We start from the raw sequence: 20,122 nt of genomic DNA on the forward strand, positions 1-20,122 counted from the left end.
TTTATCTTAATAGTTTACCATAAGTACAAACAAAGTTTGTTGAATGTTGAGACTGTGTCACACTGTCACCACGAGGAGTCGAGGATGAGTAACAACTAATAACAGTCCCTTAAGCAATAACAGTACTCAATCACCAACAGAAAAAAATAGTAAAATAAAATAAAATACATGACTCAGGAAAAAGCTTCTAAACTTGAAATTAAGTTTTCACCCACTAGCCCCCTAACACTGATTTTGAATAGAGACCAAATGAAACAGTAACTCCTGGGAGCTATAGTCCTGTTCTTTGTAGGACACACACACCCATACAATCCAATGTGAGAGCGGTCGAGTTGATATCAGCAACAAGGTGATCGATGTTCAGCTGCTGATCTTGCAAGCAATCAAACCAGACCATAACAGGTATAAGACACTCTCTCAGTGGCTCCAGCTAGCCACCCTATATACAGCAGAAAGCACCAGCAGGCAGCAACTGAGACTACAATCTGAAACGAGAAAACCAGTTAGGATGAAGCTTTGGAAACTATAGCCCCTCACCATGACTGAGCCCACAATACAGTACCACAGAGTTGCTTTGATGTCAGTATCCACATGGCTAAAGTCCAGCTGCAGACTTTTGAAGGTCTTGCTGTTGCGCGCTCGCCATATAAGTTAAGGGTTATGCAAAATCTATAATGGAAGTGCAGAATGAACATTGTGTTATGACGTTGCATAGAATTGTCACCAACAAGACTCCAAGGTTTATATCACGTCACACCAGACAATCCCATTTTGAGTCAACTAACAAACTCTGTTGCCAGGTAGCCACCAAAGCAGTGACAACAGATAGTGGTGATATCCTGGTAACTGGTGTTGCAAAGTTTCTGTTATTTAACTCCTCAAAAGCCCGCATTGTACGCTACCCAGCAAAGTACCCCATCTCAGCACAAAGCATAGTATCCCTCCACTCCTCCCAAATCAGAATGATGACCTCCACAATATCACTTGGACAATCTTATTTCAAATCTTGATAAGGGAAGCATTCATATCAAGATTTCAACTCCAACGTGTCACTCTTGCAATCTTATATAAGACCTCTATGCTTACGGGTAAAGCAAGTTTACAGACGCGGACTTAACAATGAACTGCTGCAAATCCAATGCGATTTCTGAAATGAGAGCACCGTGTTAAAGATATGCTCACTCGCGAATCAGAATGCTTGATTTTCTTCTGGTTGGTCACCCTTCATCAAATTTTCTGACGTTTAATGAGTCAAGTAGATGTTGTTGACAGAGCAGAAGCATCCAGTCAGACTTGGTTTGGAAATATTGCAACTTAGGGCAAAACTAAGCTCATCAAATATCATTTATCGTCATCACCAGATTCTACGCATAACGGCTTTGTTCCCAACTCTTTCCGTGGCTTAGCTGAGAGTCCTTTCGCTAACATTTCTTCATCGTATTTCCTTGCCATATCAACCATATTCTTCTGAATCAGTGCATCAATAACGGCATTATAAGCAGAAGCATCTGGACTGCACCCGTGTTCTTCCATTTTCTTCCAAACTATAAACACTGGACGAAGAAACCCCCATCTCCCAAATCTTGTCAACAGCATCACATAAGTATCCATCCTAGGACGAACACCACTTTCAATCATCCTATCAAACAGTTTAAGCATTTCCTTTGGTTTTTCAAGACACCCAAAGAAACCATGATACGTAATCACATTAGGAAAACAACCCTTCTCCGGCATTTGATCAAGTATTGCATAAGCATGTCTAAACCTTCCCGATTGACACAAAAGCTTTACAATGATATTATAAGTAACAATATTCGGTTTACATCCCAACTCTATCATCTCTTTATACAGCGTAATCGAAACATCAACACCCTCAGATATACCAGTGGCATGAAGAACCGTATTATAAACCACCACATCCAATACAATCCCTTTCTTCTTCATCTCCTTATACAACTTAACCGTCTTCCACGGTTTCCCCGACTTACATACAATATCCATATATATAGAATACGAATGCAAGTCCTTCTCAATACCCCTTTCATCCATTTTCTCCCAAAACTCCCTACACTTTCCCCACCACTCCATTTTCAACCACCCTCTTAAAATCATATTATGCAATTTCGTCGAATTTTTCCCTACACAAATTTCCTCAGCTTCAATCACATGTTTATAATCACATAAGGCGTCAACTAAATTCCCAAAGGATGTGTCATCCTTCAAATTAAACTCGTCTAACTTATTATTAAAACAATCAATAGCTTCATTAACCATATGAGCAGAAGCATAACGTTTAAACAGTATACGAAAAGTAGTATAATCAGGTGCATCCATTTTATTATTAATTATTTCCCAAGCCAAATCGAACTCGAAAAACTTACCCAAAACATCAATCATTTTATTATATGTTTCCACATTGTGTTTGAAATTTACCTGGGTTTCTACCCAGGTAAAAAACTCGTATGCACGTTTCCAGTCGTTGCTGTAACTGGTAATTGTTTCTTTTACTGTTTGCTGACTGAAGTCATTAGAGGGTTTTGCTGAAACTTGAGTGCAAGTTTCGAAATTATTAATTATTTTTAAAATTGAGGGAGTGAAATGAGTTAGGGTTTGTTTGGATATTGAAGTTAGACAATGCATTTTTGGGTTTGGTCAGAAAATTTTGTCCATCAGGTATCAACAAAAGGCTACTCCGTCGCGAACTGGATCAGCGCCTGGCCCAAAACTCCCAACTAGACACTACATCATATAAATACGTCTAATTCTAACTTCTAAGTCCATCTTGGGCCAATTCAATGTAAGTCCAATGGCGCAGCAAAACACCAAATTTCATGTAAATTGTGATCCAATAGTGCATAAAATCGCTACCCTGCTAACACTATGGTATAAGTTTCATTATGTATATACCTAATTTTAACGATATAGTGTATGCTCTGCATGTCAGAACGAGTGGCGGCCACAGAAAAAAATTTAAAATAAATCTACACGCCTTTGTGGATAGTGGTTAGAATTCGATTTAATTTCGAAATAAATTTACGCGCCTATCACTATGACAGTTAGAAGAGAAAAAGAGATTGGAGAAAGGGTAAAAGAGAGGGGGGCATGAAAAAACAAAGAGCCACCAGGTGATGAGGTGAATGGTGGTTACAAAAGAAATTTTTTCTCTCCTACACTCCAGTATGAGTGGCGGCTAGATGGGGTGACAGTTTTTAGGCTTTTGCTACACGGTATCCCGCTAATATATGGTGATATTGTGGTATGCTGTTTTAGCTGTCCAAACCATTAGGATATTGCAATACCTGAGTTACATGCCAAAATTATTGTTTGTTTATTCTCTGATCCTATTTGTAATGCTAACAACATTGGCATAACGTAGGCGGCCCGTGAATCATTTCCAAGAAAAAGTAGAATATAGAGACTTTTTCACACTACCTGACATATTAACAATTGAATGCTAGCTAAATATCAGTAGGAAACACACTTTCTACGTCATTTTCATGACCACTGTGTGTTCCAAGGAATCTTATATTAATTATTGTTTTTGTTAATAAACATTACGATACAGTTAGATTATCATTTTTGACAATATTGCTTATTAGTGCACCGCCACAGCTGGATACTTGAATGCATCGAAATGCATGGTTGAATAAGTAGTCTGCTGCAACTTGATCAACTTTAGGTCTTGGGTTAACTTGAAATATGTAATAAATGGACTGGAAAAGAAACTCGAATTCCCAGGAGTCAGCAGCCGATTTGTGATTTCAAAACTTCTCAATCATTTTAGACCTGAATATTCTAAGCTAAATTGTCTCACTTAGTACATACCACTGTACGAGATAAACAAACCAAGTTGTTTGCATTTGGTTCATTTGGCTCAAATTTGTTCACGTGTTTATACACAAGTCATACTTAATCAGATTTCAAATCTCATTTTAAAACTCGACCTTATCATTAGTGTGAGAGAAACTATAACTATCGTCACAAGATTTAATTTTTTTTTTACTTTTTATGGTGGAATATCCAATAAGAAAACCATAATGAATGAAAAGGAATTACGCAGAAAGTAGGCAAAGTATCAAAAAAGAGAGGGGGGCCAAGGGCAAGTGGGTAAATTAAGGTGGAAAGTGACTTCGTTACCACTTAGCAGTATTTTAAAAAACCAAAAAAGATCCCATACATGTAAACAAACAACTGACACCAACCAATTCCAGCCACGCTTTCTTTAGAAAAATCTGGACTTGTTGCATCTCTCTATCATTCTCCTGCATGAAATCTGCTGTGTTTCACTTTCATATAATCTTCACTTCTTATGCTTGTACTCGTGTTTTTCATTCATTTTTATCGTCACTTTGTTTCACTATTTCATCTTTGCTTCTGAAAGTATGTGTGTGAAGGACGCAGAGCTGGACAACTTGGGTTTGTGTGAGAAAGAGTTTATATCTAGGCCATTTAATACAGAATTAATGAATGCCCAGACTGAGAAATGGGATAAAGATTCTTCACAGGGAGTTAGTCATCAGATCTGTGATGGAAATGAATCTGTTATCACCAATTCTCCTACTGTAAGAGATCTTATACTTTCTTTTAGCTCTCTTTTTTTTACCTTATGGTCTTGTGGATGTTTAACTTTTATGAAATGAAATTTTTTAGTACTTGTTTTAAGAATATATATATTAATATGATTACATTTGATCATTTCAGGTAGAATAAATGGTCTGGAATTTTTTTATTGTAATAATTTCATTTGCATAAGAGATTTTAATGGAGTAGTTTCGTTTTGGATAGATGTAGTATATATAATATGACACCTCTTTTTGTTAAAAAACAAGTTTGAGTAATATCAGACTTAAGCTCAGATAATCATGAATTCAAGATCATATCATTCTCCAACTAAGCAGACCTTAGATTCTTGGGATTGAAAATCGACTTTCATGAACATATATGGATCAATTTGGAAATGAAATAAGTGCAGTCATTATTGCAATGTCATGACAGGGTAATTGATGGTTCTAACCTTCATGTCACTTGCTTTGAAAGAAGTCGTAAATAATGTAGTGTTGCTACCACTAGATCTAATAAGAATAACTGATTTTTCGAATATGAATCTTCCACTAGATTGGAAGAAGTTAGAATATAGATATTGCACTGATTGTTAGGGATGCGAATTTCATGTTTTATTTTTCTCATTAGGCCAAGATATTGATTCGTCATCTGAAGGCACTATGAATAATCAATAGAGTTCCTTCACAATTTTGTAACTCAGACCTCTTACTATTGTGCATTGTGCAGTTGGAAAGCATTTGTGAAAACACAGTGGTCATTGAGAACAAACAGAACCAGTTAGAAAATTATGTGCCTAATATTCGATCAGGAGAGTGGTCAGATATTGGAGGTCGTCAGCATATGGAGGACACTCACATCTGCATTGAGGACCTTGCAAAGAATTTTGGTTCTCAACATCTTGATGCAGAAGCTATATCCTTCTTTGGTGTAAGTGTTTTTCTTGACCTACTTCAAATATCTTAGCTGCATTAGTTCCATTACTCATATGCCCCATATCTTATACCACTAAAGACCAAGCTTTCAAAGTTAGCTTTGCATTGAAGGAAACTGTTTGCCTTTAAAGATGAGTAGATGACTCTTCTTTTGTCATCCATAATCTGATAAATTCAAACTCGATGGTATATCTAAGGAAAAGTATTTGTCTAAAATGGATATTTTACCTGACTTTTGTCAAAGGTGTTCGATGGGCATGGAGGAAAGGATGCTGCCCATTTCGTCCGAGATAATTTGCCAAGGCTTATTGTTGAGGATGCTGAGTTCCCTTTGAAACTTGAAAGAGTAGTCACAAGATCATTCATGAAGACTGATACTGCTTTCGCAAAGAAATGCTCTCTTCAATCCACCCTGTCTTCAGGCACAACTGCACTTACTGCAATGATATTTGGAAGGTGTGCCAAAATTTGCAACTACTGATTAATTTTTATCCTTATGTTTATACTCTGGGAATGCATTAAATTGTCCATATAACCTTTCTTAAACTGCCTGTTCTATTGGGTGGTTGATGTGACACCATCATCCTGTAGGAGATCACCAGATCAAGACTCCCCAACGTGTGATAGTGCTATTGGTCTATGTCTCCCTATTACCAGCACGCACCAGAGCACTTCACAAACTTACCCGTGGTCCTCAATCACTCTTGCCAAGCACAACTGAAACCTAATAGTTTTATGATTCTATATTTGTTGGATAAGCAAACTAATTGCTTTGAGACTGCTCGGACAGATCTCTTCTAGTAGCAAATGCTGGAGACTGCAGGGCGGTGCTGTCAAGACTAGGAGTTGCTGTTCAGATGTCTAAGGACCACAGACCTGGCTGTACAAGGGAAAGGAGGCGTGTTGAATCCCTCGGCGGCTACATTGATGATGGCTATTTGAATGGGCAGTTGGGTGTAACTCGAGCTCTTGGTGATTGGCACATTGAAGGGATGAAGGAAACAAATGAGCTCGGTGGACCTTTGAGTGCTGAACCAGAACTGAAACTGATAACCCTTACCAAAGAAGATGAATTCTTGATTATTGGCAGCGACGGAATATGGGATGTATTCACAAGCCAGAATGCCATAGACTTTACTAGGAGGAGACTCCAAGAGCACAATGATGTCCACCTATGCTGCAAGGAAATGGTGGAGGAGGCAATAAAGCGGGGAGCAATAGACAATCTGACAGTTGTCATTGTGTGCTTTCATTCAGAACTGCTTCCTATTGTTTTAGAACACAGGTCGAGAGTCAGAAGAAGCATATCGGCGGAGGGACTTCACAGTCTTAAATGCCTATTAGAGGGATAAAACTAATCAATTAGTAGCAATTGATTGACGCCATTGTACATATATTTATGTGGTTCACTGACTTCACGGTCAAGTTTTGCAGGTAGGTTTATCAGATCAAGAGCAAGGAGCTTGACCTGTAACGTAAAATTATACACAGAAACCTGTACAAATAATTCGTAGTGGATTAAAACAATGTCAGTGTACTCATAAATAAATCAAATAGTGTAAACTTTGCATACGAACTTCCAAAACTTTAGACAGTATGTTCTCTCTACTTTTTAAGCCACTTACAAATGGCAAATGAGTACTGCGTTATATCTACTAATTTGGAGAATGGGCATTAAATCCAAATGGGTTATAATGGTTAACATAATATCTACTAATTTGCTTTGATTGTTTCCATTCAATAGCTCACTAAGCTTGAAATAACTACTAACAATTTTTCCTGGAACAAATTAGTATACACACATGCATCTCATCACTTTGTTTTAGATCAAATGGTGTCTTCGCCTGAAGTCAGTTTGCGTTTCAAGTGATTCCTAAATCAACTTTTGTCTTTTCCACTCTGCTTGGTGCCTTCAGCAGCACATAATTCTGTCGCACAACCCACTCTTGGTCACATGTTGCTCTGTGAGCTGAAATATAAATAAATGATCGTACAGGCTTATGAAAATAAGTGGGACTAAATAATTTACTCAATGGCTATACTGTCTTCAGAATTTACCTATTTCTATAATCTAAATTGACAAGTAAGGAGACCATTTGAAATGCTTGTCGATTCTTCTATTTGTTTATCAACCATTACAAACGCTTTAAAGCGGCGAGACGTACAATCTGAGAAAAATGCATCTCATGCTAGCTAGAACTCAATAGCAGTAACATACATTTGGATACTAAAGTTAAGATTGGTGTTACAGACAATATGTTCTGCACCTTGATTCTACAACGCACCACCCATTGATTTCCTGTTCGTGCCTTGGTAATTTTGTCCAAACAAAATTATCAACCAGTACAGTAAACAAAAGTATAATAGTTTCTGAAAGTCTGAAACACAAAGAACTTCTGGATTTAGGTCAGTATTCTGACGTAGATGCAAATGGAATGAAAACACTTGAATCTAAGTGCATTCTTTCAAAGGCTTGGTCTTCTTGTGAGAATAGAAGTCATTGGCTTAGAACCAAGCATGTTCTGCGCAGCACTTTGCAATTGTTCAGAAGTTCCATGTAGAAGCAAGCAGTTAGAAGCAAATGTATTTTTGTAAGATTCGTTCTTTTTTTCTAGTGTAATGACTTCTTGCTCGATGTCATTCTTCTTGTGAGAACAGTGGAACTGATGCCAGTCCATTGATATATCTCAGGCTCTCAGCTCTTGCGGAAGCACCTAGACATGTCTTGCGAGTTTGACTGCTTTGTTTTTCTCAAAGTTGTGTATTCATGCTTAACCAATCCAATGGCAGCAAAGTTCAATCCTATGAACTCATGTGGTGCTTCCAACTAAACATTTTCATGTGACAGCTAGTCTATCTCCCTGATGTAGACCCGATTCTCCTTGGCAATAGCTCACGTCTTGAAGGCTCCAATGGTGACTGCTAGGCCACACGAGGTAATTAAGTTCTCAATGCTTAATGTCACTGCAACTCTTCCATCATTAAGGAGAAAATCAGTAGCACATTCTATCATAGCTTTTAGGCCTAAAAATTCATCACGAGAAATAGAAACGTCAACAAAGCTTTCTCTTGTAAGTTCTCTCTGCTTTTCTTTCCTCCAAGCCAAGATGGACGTCAAATACAGCCGTGCTACATCCTTTTTCCTCTCATTCACCCTGCAATTTATCTTACCACGCATGGCGCATCAAAAGAAACTCCCCAACGAATTTCCCAAATAATAGAATTGTTAAAGAAACTGATCATCCCCTAAATTACATATATCCAGCTGGTAGGGTGGCTAGAGCTGTGCACTGCTCCCTCAGATTCAATACCATAAGTAACAGCTTCAGTGTCATTATGGCTCAGGAAAGTTTTTCACCAAGCTTGCTGATATCAGAAGTTTTGCTGCTTGTAAAAGTCCTTGTTACACCCCAAGAGTGACTTGAACTTCATCCATCCTAAGAATCAAGTATTTAACAGAACTCTCTTTAGTTCTCAATTCATGTAAAGCATGTGTAACTTATAAAAGGCAAAGGTATTGCTGAAATGCATAGACCTTACCTAAAATGCTTAGATACTAGGTGAATTAGCTAATAGTTATTATAATAACAAAGGGAGCCTCTATATCCACTTATTATTTTGAATAATTGGAGGATCTGATGTGACGATTACAGCATGCAGGAAGGGTATTTTATTCCGAGAAGCTTGATTTTACAACATTTTGTAGAAACTGTAAAATCTTAACAAAAATGCAAATAGTAAAAGTGAAGAAGTTCATCGTGAAAGAGATGTGAAAAGAACAATCCCAGGTACATTGGTATCAAAACTTTGGTGATAATCAAAAGAATGAATAGGATGTGTACAACCACTAATCAATGGAAAAAAATACAAAGAATGAATAGGAAAAACATACATGAATAGGAAAAAAATACTGATAAAAAAAGGTGAACTTTCTTTGTAACTATTGTTTGTATGTGTACAACCACTAATCAATGGAAAAAAATACAAAGAATGAATAGGAAAAACATACATGAATGACAGCCGTGGGGCATCACCCTCCCCACCATGTAGTATGTAGGATAACCCACCCATCATACTGTAATGTACTTACTGTGTAGTTGTGTTCTGCCAAAACCATTTCCCGTTATTCATCTTGCTATATATCTCAGCTTTTGCAAGTTGAATCAAGAACAACCCCGCAAGAAATATTGCAAGAATAAGCATCACAAAGACACTGTTCCATCCCCTGCTTGATATATACCCAGTTAATAGGGGACCCAAAGCAGCTCCAACAGACCCAGTACCATCTATAATTGCCGTAACAGTAGCCAAAGCTCTAGAATTCCCTTTGATCACACTCTGTGTACCAAGATCTGCTGCAACAGCCGTTGTAATAAGCGAGTAAGGACCATTCACAAACAATCCAGAAAGAAGCATCAAACCAACATTTGTATACATTGAGATGCTTCCATATACTCGATACAGAATAAGCGCTGGAATCGAGAACAACAAAAATGTAATGGAAGTAACTGCTCGAGCATCAATTCTATCAGAAATGTAGCCAGCCGATACTCCACCAACTACTCCGCCTATATCAAATATCGTGGAAAGGATTCCCGCAGTTTTATGAGATACTCGCACACCGGCAACCTCTTCAAAGTTAACATAAATTTATTAAACATTCAGTTTTCACATCAACTATCATATATCTACTAATGCAACTGATTCACAAAACTCAATATACCTGTGTGCCTAATGTAGAATGGCAACCAGTACAAGAAAGTGTAAGCCACAAGCTTAGAGAAAAACAGGCAGAAAGCATACGGCGCAACACCCGGTAACCTCCACGCCTCTAAAAACCCAATAGCAGCTGTCGAATCCAAAGATTCAGATTGAATAAGACCGACTTCATCTTCTTCCCTTTCAACTTCCTCTAACCCTTCTACATCTTCCCCTTGCGAATCCAACTCAATCTCCATTCCAACAGATTCAAACCCAGCATCATCAGGACTTACAACCAAGAACAAAAAAACCAAAACCCCAACAAAAATAATAAAAAACCCAGGCAAAACAAAACTCCAACCCCACCCAAACTCCAAAACAGACGATGCAACAACCGACCCAATAATATTCCCAACAGAAGTATGTGAATTCCATATCCCCATTATCAACCCTCTTTTACTAGACTTCCCAAACCAATTCCCAACAACAGAAACAACACAAGGCCAACCAATAGACTGAAAAACACCACTAACAATTTGCACAACCATAAAGAACCATAATTTATGTACATTTAACCAATACCCTAGGCCAAAAACTATAGTAAAAACACCACTACCTAACATACCAAATGTTAAAAAAAGGCGAAGATCGATACGGTCAGCTATATTACCAGAAAAATACATACCAATTGAATAAGCAGATAAAAATGCAAGATCTAATTCACCTAATCTATGTGTACCTTGTTTCCCATCAAAGGGTGCCCAACCATCTGAATTATGAGTTTCTGGAGGGCCTAATACTGATTTAACAATACTTGGGGGTTTACGAGAAGCGTGAAATGAAGCGTAAGCTGAGAATGTGAGGAGAAGTACTGTTATTTGGTAATAAAGATGGGATCTTTGTGTGTGGTTTGTTGTAGAGAAGAGATTGTGAACTGGGGTTTTGGTTTCCATTTTTTTATTGAAATTTGTTTTGTTTAGGGGTTTTGGTGAAACGAGGAAGGTGATCAACAAGAAGAAGAGGAATAACAGTTTATTTTGTACATTTATTTTGGTAGGAAAATTGAAAGTAGTTATTCTCGTTGGTCTTTTGTAAGTCAGACTAGTTCCGTTGAACAATTTGAGTGGTGAAATAAACGTATATCGCGAAATTTAAGAAATGTTTCAAAAGTTTGCGAAGTGCTATCGCTCTTCTCACTCTCACACAGTTAATGTCTGGTGTTGAAGCATTTAAGCTTTATGATCACTGTATTCATATAAATGCCAGAACTATTACAATATATATATATATTCTTTGTTATGATGAAAAAACCATAGACAAAACATATATATCGGTGGATATTTTTATATATATATCTACCGAATATAGAACTTTTTTCATATATATCGGATATAAAACTTTACAATATATCCACATTTTAAATAATTTAAACGAAAAAAATAAATATATCCGATATATATCAGTTTTAGGTATAATTGATATATTTATCGATCCTTGAAAACAAGGTGGACTAGCTTAGTGATGTGTGAAGCCTATGGTAGCAACACTCGTACTCTTTATTAGCTCTATCCCAAGGTGAATAATGCTTTGTCACGAATAAGTGGAAGTGACTAATACTTCAACTCTGTTTCAATGATACAATAGCTTTTGCATATGTCGAACAGTTACAACTTGCTAGCCATGGCTTCACCAAATGAAGAGGAAACATATTAACATATAATGGAAAGAATCAAAGATGAATAGGTTAATAACCATAGTACTATAAAATTGGTTACAACATTTGATTTTCTCCAATGTCTCAAATTCTCACTTATATATCTTAAATGGTTTTAGAAAACTAGAACTATGCAACCCTATATGTTACCATATATTGTACCAACATAATTAGCCTTTCTTTACACTTGATTTTCTCTGTTCATAAACTGAGTAACTAACAGTGAAAAGCAAACCGTATATATGACACTGTCATATAAAATGGATGTTTTTTTTTGGGAACACATATAGAGCCTGATTGGGAGAAACTGTAAATAAGTAAGTCGACCATATGTATAGCATGACTGAAAGACGGTAGCATCAACATTCCGCATTTACACCTAACATAGAAGTTACTCATACTCTTTCAGTTGGACCATTTTGTTATGTGTTTAATAATTAATATATATGCAGTATACAATGACCAGATAACGTTAGATGATTGCTATATATGGATGTGTAAGGCACTAAGGGGGGAGTAGAGAGACGGATTGGAAACTTCAGTAATGGTTGCAACTGACCTGGGTGTTCAATAACCAGAATATGTTGTAATAACTATTATTTAAGGTTTATCGGAAAAAAAACCTATTATTTAAGGAATTATACGTGACGGGAAGGATTATACGTATCACTGATGGAAATGTGATCGTCAGCTGTAAACCATACTTCGCAGTTCACATGACTATTAAAAAACAAACTTGCAGCCATTGTAGGTACTTACAAAGAAAACTGTGTTTTGACTTTTTATTAGATCAGTAATGCAACTATTTCTGACTTTTAGTATATATGCACCACAGATGAGGCAAATATTTCTGCAAGGATTCTAGCAAAGGAAAAAAAATTGTGTTATTTGCTTAGAGGATCAACTTAAGCAGAGGATTACTCCATTGCATTGACGATGACTCTACATATAGGCATGTAGCAGCATACAATAATATAAAAACAAAGTCATGATCAACTCGTCATTTTTCAAGAGTTGCCAATTGAGCTGAGAACCTACCTTGCAATAACTGTCACCTAATGAACAAGAAATATAAAGATCCGTTCTACAATTGACTTTCGACAATCCACCCTTAGGAAGCTACACTGCAACTTTCTCAGCTCATACAAAAAAATATAAACAAGTTGTCAATAACATCCAACTTGGTTTGACACAAATGTGTCCAATATCAGGCTGCGCAGTTTTATTGGACATATGGCATCCATTCAGGCTGTGATTGCGGAATAGGCTAATAGCTAGTTGACATTGTAGATATCATCCTGACCAAACATGTGGATTCAGAATTTCAAACCTCCTCAAATTTGTAATTATCAGACTACTTTCAATTTACGAAATGTGGATCTTCAACTAATATATATGGTCATGATGAAAGCTTATCGTTATAGAAAATTGAATCTAAACATCTACGTTTTTCTCATATAAGCAATGGTTTGATACATTTTCGTACAGCCACAGTGTATACTAATTAATGTTTTCCCATTTAAATTTAAAGCATCTTTCGCAATCAAAAATATCCTCAGAAGAAACTACAACTCAAGTACATTGATAACTTCATCAATAGCAAAGAGTATTCCATTCTTCACTATAAAAACTCAAATAGCTGGTCTCTTTTAACACAAAACACATTACCATGTATAGAGTTGCAAGTGCATCAGAGTACGTAGTAATCACTGGTGTAGGCATAAAAGACATAAAGATTGTCAAGAAAGGATGGATTCTCCCCGGCCAATCAAGCACCATTTTCGACATCTCCCCAGTAAACTATACCTTAAACGTCCAAGCCATGAGTGCCGAAAAGCTGCCCTTCGTTCTCCCAGCAGTCTTTACTATAGGCCCCAGGGCTGACGACCGTGAGAGCTTACTTAAATATGCTAAGCTCATTTCTCCACACGACAAGCTCTCTAACCATGTTAAAGAGCTTGTTCAGGGTATCATTGAGGGCGAGACTCGTGTTCTCGCAGCATCAATGACCATGGAAGAAATATTTAGGGGCACCAAAGAATTCAAACATGAAGTTTTTGGTAAGGTACAGCTTGAGTTAAACCAATTTGGGCTTTTAATCTATAATGCTAATGTTAAACAGCTTGTTGACGTACCTGGCCATGAGTACTTCTCCTATCTTGGACAAAAGACTCAAATGGAGGCTGCAAATCAAGCGAGAGTTGACGTAGCTGAAGCAAAAATGAAGGGCGAGGTTGGAGCAAAGCTTCGAGAAGGACAAACATTACAAAATGCGGCGAAGATTGATGCGGAAACAAAGGTCATATCAACACAGAGACAAGGAGAAGGGACAAAAGAAGAGATCAAGGTTAAAACAGCAGTAAAAATATTTGAAAATAAGAGAGAAGCTGATATAGCTGAGGCAAATGCTGAGCTGAGTATGAAAAAGGCCGAATGGTCCCGGCAGTCACGATTGGCTGAGGTGGAGGCAGTGAAAGCCGTGGCGATTCGAGAGGCTGAGTTGCAAAGAGATGTTGAGATAATGAATGCTTTGACTCGGACAGAGAAGCTTAAGGCTGAGCATCTGAGTAAAGCTACAGTGGAGTATGAAACCAGGGTAAGAACTACTGTCATTGTTACTGTAGTCAATTTTGAACAATCACACATTTCAGAAAAATACTAGTGCATATTAGCATATATGAACATATAGATTGAAATAAAAGACTTAACAAGTAGGTACACTTGAAATCCAAACAAAAATGAATCCTAAATATTTTCAATCTTTTCTGGACAATATAAGGTGCAAGAAGCAAACGCGGAGCTTTACAAGAAACAAAAGGCAGCAGAAGCAGAGCTTTATGAGAAGGAGAAAGATGCTGCAGCACAAAGAGCACTTGCGTCCGCAACATTCTATACCCGCCAACAGTATGCAGATGGAGAGTTCTACGCAAAGCAGAAAGAGGCCGAAGGACTAATTACACTGGCTCAAGCACAGGGCACATATTTGCGTACCCTTTTGGATGCACTGGGAGGTAACTACAATGCCCTAAGAGATTATCTGATGATCAATAAGGGTGTATTTCAAGAACTTGCAAAGATCAATGCCGAGGCTGTGCAAGGGTTACAACCAAAGATCAGCATTTGGACTAATGGCAATGGTGGGGAAATTGTTGATGGAGTGGGAGGTGGTGGCTCTGCAATGAATCAGGTTGGTGGCGTGTATAAAATGTTGCCACCATTGTTCAAGACAGTACATGAGCAGACTGGAATGCTTCCACCAGCTTGGATGGGTACATTAACTGACTCTACAACTGATTAAGTATGTATGTGCACCCAAATTGTGCACCATTCTACGCATAGTGTTCTTCGTATTGCCATGTTGGTGTGATCTGAATAATGTTTATCTTGTAAAAAATAAAGGGGTAGCATGGCCTCTTTTAAATTCGATACCATTTTTTTATATTATGTAATTTCAAATTGTATTTAAAGGAAAATTGTGATCGCTTTACTTCTTCTCTAAATCCCAACTCAAGCTCAAGACCTCTTCGAACAACCTTGAAGGGTCTTGCGAGCTGATTTTTTCGACAAGCTTAGAGGAGTTTATTTTACGAAAAACGATTAAAAAAGGTATTGAACTTTACAAGTTTTGACAATATGGGGCTAAATTTTTTTTTTGGTAAATTTGGAGACCAAACTTTTTAATTTTTGCAATGTGGGGACATGTGTAACATGACATCTAAATTTCTCACATGGTGTTTCACAATTCGAATTAATTTCTATGGTCATGAGGTTGTAGAATGTTAACACGGTGTATAACAATATATGCAACTTGTGAATTATGAAACACCGTGTGAGAAATTTAGACATTACAAAAATTAAAAAGTTTGGTTCTGACTACTTGTAAATTCGATATCCTTTTTAATCGTTTTTCGTTTATTTTACAGGATTTAGTGGAGCACTGGTCGAAACTAACGACTATGCAATAACAACACATGAGCATACCAAATGTGAGAAAATCCAATATATCAGTTCAAGTTGGATGGAAAACACTTTACCTCGCCTCAGATAGGCGTTGCTATGTGTCTTGATCAAGGCCACTGGAACAATTGTAACCTCCCATTTATTTCATTAATCAATTACCCTCTAAACAAAAAAAAAAAACCACAGGAACAAGTAAATGAGGGTCAAGTATTTACCCTAAGTAAGTGGTTCCGTAGTTCAAAATATTGATGCTAACTAAAAATTCGGGATATGTGGAATATATCCAGGCCAAAAAAAATTCATATAGGGATAAGAAAAAGGCGTAAAATATCGTTCAGGCAGTAAACGTTGACTCCCTCTCGAAGCCTAATGTTCAACATGATCATCAAAATCCTTTGGCAGTCTTTACTTTAAGACAATGGGAACGAAGCTTAGGAAATTTGGAGTAGGAAAATTAGCAGACGGGCACAACGGAGTTTCTTTCATTTTTCCTGGGCGCAAACCAAAGTTTTTAACCCATCTTCTACCTCGCCAACCCCATACGGAACCCAATTAAGACCTGTTGCAACAACCTCCAATAGCGTTGCTGGTGAGAATCCACAACAACTCCACAAGTCTCCAGCCTTGTTAACTTGCTATTAGGCCTGGTCGCCAGGATGTTATTTGCATGGTATTAGGTCTGCGTAGGGCTGTCAATGGTTTCAATAATCCGATAACCCACCCGAACCAAACCGATAAAAAATTGTTTGGGTTTTGGTAATTTGGTTTGTCCTCTACCGATCCGAAACCTAACCGAACTGATAAGATATTGGTTTGGTTTCAGGTTTGTCCTCCACCGAACCGATAAAATGGCATTTTAGTAATATTTATGATTAATTTTGTATATGTTTATCAATTGTGTGACTGAAATTAATTGATTTAATTTAGGATTTAAATTAATTTTGATTTAATTTAGGATTTAATTGATTTTATAGTTTTCGGTTTTTAACAATCATAACTATACATAATTTTTCTAACTCTTTCAATTTTCTAGAAAAAACCGAATTTCCGTTTTAATATGAATTGATGAATTTTTCTTTTTCTATAGGAATTTTTAAATAGAGAAAGATTCCCGAAAAATGCTAAAATTTCTCTTTTCAATAGGAGGAAATTTTAATTAATATTAATTTTAAGAGAGCTAGAAAAATGCCCTTGAAAATTTAATATTAAGACTAGAAAGTAGACCCGTGCATACGCACTGGTTTTTTAAAAATTTTGTTCAACAATCATAACAAATCGTGATTCCTATTTTCATCGCTAACTTGTTTTAATTTCCTAACAAATTGTTTTAATCAAGTCTTAAAAATCCATTTTAATTTCTTAACAAATTGTTTTAATTAAGTTTTAAAAATCCGTGTTTTTTAATTGGGGGAGGAATTCCATTTTAATTTGGAAATAAAGAGTTTTTATGCTACTATTTGAGTTTTGGTTTTAAAAGGAAAGGAGATTCCCGTTTGAAGTTGGATTCTAAAAAGAAAAGAGTTTCCCGTTTTAAGTTAACTATTAAGTTGATGGCGTTGAATTTTAATAGAGTTCGAAAAATACCCCATGTGGGAGCTTTAATATTAAGACTAGAAAGTAGACCCGTACATACGTACCGGTTTTTTAAAAATTTGTTCAACAATTATAACAAACTGTAATTCCTGTTTTCGTCACTAACCTATTTTAATTTCCTAATAAATTGTTTTAATCAAGTCTTAAAAATCCGTTTTAATTTTTTAACAAATTGTTTTAATTCAATTTTTAAAACTCATGTTTTTTAATTGGGGGAAGGATCCCATTTTAATTCGGAAATAAAGAGTTTTTATGCTACTATTTTAGTTTTGGTTTTAAAAGAAAAAGAGATTCCCGTTTAAAGTTGGATTCTAAAAAGAAAATAATTTCCCGTTTTAAGTTAACTATTATTGATGACGTAAAATTTTAATACAGCTCAAAAAATATCTTTTGTAAGAGCTTTAATATTAAGATATAAATATAATCTTTTAACAGTTTTAACAACATTCAACCTGGCCTGTGAAGGCCCAAAGTTAAAACCATATAAGTTTATAAGTACCTCTGTTTTTAGTTTACTTTAAATTCGTGCCCAACAATATGTAATTATGTACTATTCTAAAGTCTAAGCCCATCTAAGATGCTAGCACGAAGTTCATTCATGATTCATTTAATATGATGGACTTTCGAGCAATTTGATGAAAGCCCCCAAATGTTGATCTGGCAAAGGAAGACTCCCAATATCATTTGTGCACATCGCCCCTCGCCTCGCCTCGCCATATGGCTTCTCGACACACCGAGTTACTTATTTGATTTATGTCGATAGTGCCAAACGAATAAAATTCAGTTATTTGATTTATCCCAAGAGCGCTTAAAATTCAGTTATGTGTACCTTAAAAACAGGCTTCCTTACAATTGCACTGGACTTGCAACATAACTAATCATACTAAAGTCAATTACAAAAGAAACCGTGTGATTGAGTTGTTATAGTCATCAATATTTCCAACTTTATCGTGCACGACGGCGGGTTTCTCCCCTTTCAATAATATATCCTTATTGCTAATTTTTTTTCCTGGTGGACGACTTTCCTGCATTCTTGATAATAACCTTTTAGTATTTGGCAACATCCCTCGAGACAACAAGTAATCACAATTCACAAGAATCCATAGAATAAAATTAGTATTTATAACAAGAATCCATAGAATAAAATTAGTATTTATAATTAATATTGACTATATACGAGGGTACTTAGTACTTAAATTCTTACAGTACATGTATATTTGAACAACCTGTACACATGTTTTGTACTGAAAGCTTTAACCTAGGCACTAGCAGATCCATCAATATAACAACGCCAGCAAGATGATGAATTTTCACCTTTAGTTGTCTCTGTAGACTGTAGTCTGTATTGAGTTAAAAAAAAATAAGGTTCGAATATAAAACAAACGATATAACGAAAATAACTTATAACTAGTTACATTTTCTAAATTTTCTTCAAAAATTAAAGAACACGAAATATTACACAAAGGAAAGAGGATGACAGCAACAGAGGCAAAAAAGAATAACTCATTTTCATTAAGGATGAAAGGTGTATAACTGTATAAGCATGATTAGCGAAAAAAAAAAAAAAAAAACTGTATAAGCATGTATTATACTATTCTACACCAACTTGTCAAAAAGTTTGATAGATTACCAAACACTTGTTTGTTCAATGCATCGTTGATGAGGACTCTGAATGGTATGTGATGAGGACTCAGCAGTTTATGTCTGACAGCCAGCAATTGACAGAAGAACCTACCGTGCAACTTCTTATTGGAATTAGAATAGAATACATGAAGGGGGAGTGTGTCTAAGCTCTAAGCTTCTTTGGACACTAAGCGTCCAACCTTCAGTTGTCCTGGAGAGTGGAGACATAATGTTCACAATTGTTAGGACCATCAGGCCGAAATCAGCCCCTTGGAACTCTTAGAATAGTTGCATCAACACAGCAACTAGAGTAGAACAGAAAGAACAATAGACAATGACAGAATTAACAGGTAATAACCAAGGCGCAGATTAGGGTCCCCATGAAAGATTTAAGCCCTTCCATAGTCGCGAGAAAGACAAAGAGTGATGTCTTTCTCACAGATTCAATAGTTAACAGCCAGCCTCACTTTTGCACTAGAACATACTACTCTCTGAATGGCCGAGAATATAACTCTTTCCTCGACTCTTACAAGGAAGAAGAGAAGAATAGGATAGGTTATAGTTTACGTTTTTTTTTTGAGATGGGTTTTACGATCCGTTAAAGTCTATCTCCTATATGGACTCACAGACCTATTTATAGAGGTTAGGTCGGTCTCCTAAACAGATAAGGAAGAGAGACCAACTCCTAATAGAACACCAAAACTTGCTGCTCAAGAAAAAAACAAAACAAATTTAGACAATTGGTCAAACCACTACCCACAATAAGTAAGCCCAAGTCCAAGCCTGAACCCGACCCGATGTGGTGGATAACCAATATGAGACTATCTGCTATGTACTAAAGTGAAGAGAAAATTATTTGTTCATCTCCCCCACTTTGCACACACACACTAGTATTTAGAAATACACAAGAGATTCCAACAATCCCCTACTATTTCAAAATACTAATAGTCCCCCACTAGTTTGGAATAGGATATTACAAAAAAAAAGGTTAATTAAATGCCAGAGAGAATCGAAAAAACAATGCATAAGATACTGG

The 20,122-nt window shown here is 36.5% G+C and overlaps 3 protein-coding genes and 1 pseudogene across 7 annotated transcripts; 2 read left to right on the forward strand and 2 right to left on the reverse strand.

Annotated features, from left to right (window-relative positions):
- Positions 1-85: 85 nt before the first annotated feature.
- Positions 86-2,730, reverse strand: LOC147507921 (pentatricopeptide repeat-containing protein At1g80550, mitochondrial pseudogene; annotated as a pseudogene). The gene has a single exon (XR_015217832.1). The product of XR_015217832.1 is annotated as a pentatricopeptide repeat-containing protein At1g80550, mitochondrial pseudogene (transcript).
- Positions 2,731-3,684: 954 nt separating this feature from the next.
- On the forward strand, positions 3,685-7,071 carry LOC147507922 (putative protein phosphatase 2C 27). Its single transcript, XM_086600575.1, has 4 exons — positions 3,685-4,562; positions 5,290-5,490; positions 5,740-5,951; positions 6,286-7,071. The coding sequence occupies exons 1-4, from the start codon at positions 4,383-4,385 to the stop codon at positions 6,845-6,847; spliced, it is 1,155 nt and encodes a 384-aa protein (XP_086456701.1). The 5' UTR covers positions 3,685-4,382; the 3' UTR covers positions 6,848-7,071.
- Positions 7,072-7,585: 514 nt separating this feature from the next.
- G3PP5 (Major facilitator superfamily protein) lies at positions 7,586-11,346 on the reverse strand. Of its 4 annotated transcripts, none has more exons than XM_086600574.1 (4): positions 10,936-11,204; positions 10,219-10,484; positions 9,586-10,126; positions 7,586-8,932 (listed from the first exon to the last, which is right to left on the reverse strand). In XM_086600574.1, the coding sequence occupies exons 2-4, from the start codon at positions 10,451-10,453 to the stop codon at positions 8,899-8,901; spliced, it is 810 nt and encodes a 269-aa protein (XP_086456700.1). In that variant the 5' UTR covers positions 10,454-10,484; positions 10,936-11,204; the 3' UTR covers positions 7,586-8,898. The 4 variants fall into 4 exon arrangements, 3 of the variants coding, with proteins under 3 accessions (XP_086456700.1, XP_086456699.1, XP_086456698.1); XM_086600573.1 differs by having other exon boundaries at positions 10,219-10,447; positions 10,936-11,112; XR_015217833.1 differs by having other exon boundaries at positions 9,505-10,126; positions 10,219-11,346.
- A 2,004-nt stretch (positions 11,347-13,350) lies between these two features.
- On the forward strand, positions 13,351-15,401 carry LOC147507924 (flotillin-like protein 4). The gene is made up of 2 exons (XM_086600577.1): positions 13,351-14,506; positions 14,690-15,401. Exons 1-2 carry the CDS (start codon positions 13,580-13,582, stop codon positions 15,206-15,208), a joined length of 1,446 nt encoding a protein of 481 aa, XP_086456703.1. The 5' UTR covers positions 13,351-13,579; the 3' UTR covers positions 15,209-15,401.
- Positions 15,402-20,122: the final 4,721 nt, after the last annotated feature.

Source organism: Coptis chinensis, chromosome 3, assembly GCF_015680905.1.
Source record: "Coptis chinensis isolate HL-2020 chromosome 3, ASM1568090v1, whole genome shotgun sequence".
NCBI lineage: Eukaryota > Viridiplantae > Streptophyta > Magnoliopsida > Ranunculales > Ranunculaceae > Coptis > Coptis chinensis.

What these genes read in the sequence shown, in the direction of transcription:
- LOC147507922 (XM_086600575.1), top strand. Translation starts at nt 4,383, where the DNA reads ATGTGTGTGAAGGACGCAGAGCTGGACAACTTGGGTTTGTGTGAGAAA. An exon ending in AAGCTATATCCTTCTTTGGT is followed by an intron (nt 5,491 to 5,739) that starts GTAAGTGTTTTT and finishes CTTTTGTCAAAG; the next exon opens with GTGTTCGATGGGCATGGAGG. An exon ending in ACTGCAATGATATTTGGAAG is followed by an intron (nt 5,952 to 6,285) that starts GTGTGCCAAAAT and finishes CTGCTCGGACAG; the next exon opens with ATCTCTTCTAGTAGCAAATG.
- G3PP5 (XM_086600572.1), bottom strand. Translation starts at nt 11,149, where the DNA reads ATGGAAACCAAAACCCCAGTTCACAATCTCTTCTCTACAACAAACCAC. An exon ending in ATTCTACATTAGGCACACAG is followed by an intron (nt 10,127 to 10,218) that starts GTATATTGAGTT and finishes TTAACTTTGAAG; the next exon opens with AGGTTGCCGGTGTGCGAGTA. An exon ending in TGGCAGAACACAACTACACA is followed by an intron (nt 8,933 to 9,585) that starts GTAAGTACATTA and finishes CTTGATTCTTAG; the next exon opens with GATGGATGAAGTTCAAGTCA.
- LOC147507924 (XM_086600577.1), top strand. Translation starts at nt 13,580, where the DNA reads ATGTATAGAGTTGCAAGTGCATCAGAGTACGTAGTAATCACTGGTGTA. An exon ending in CAGTGGAGTATGAAACCAGG is followed by an intron (nt 14,507 to 14,689) that starts GTAAGAACTACT and finishes GGACAATATAAG; the next exon opens with GTGCAAGAAGCAAACGCGGA.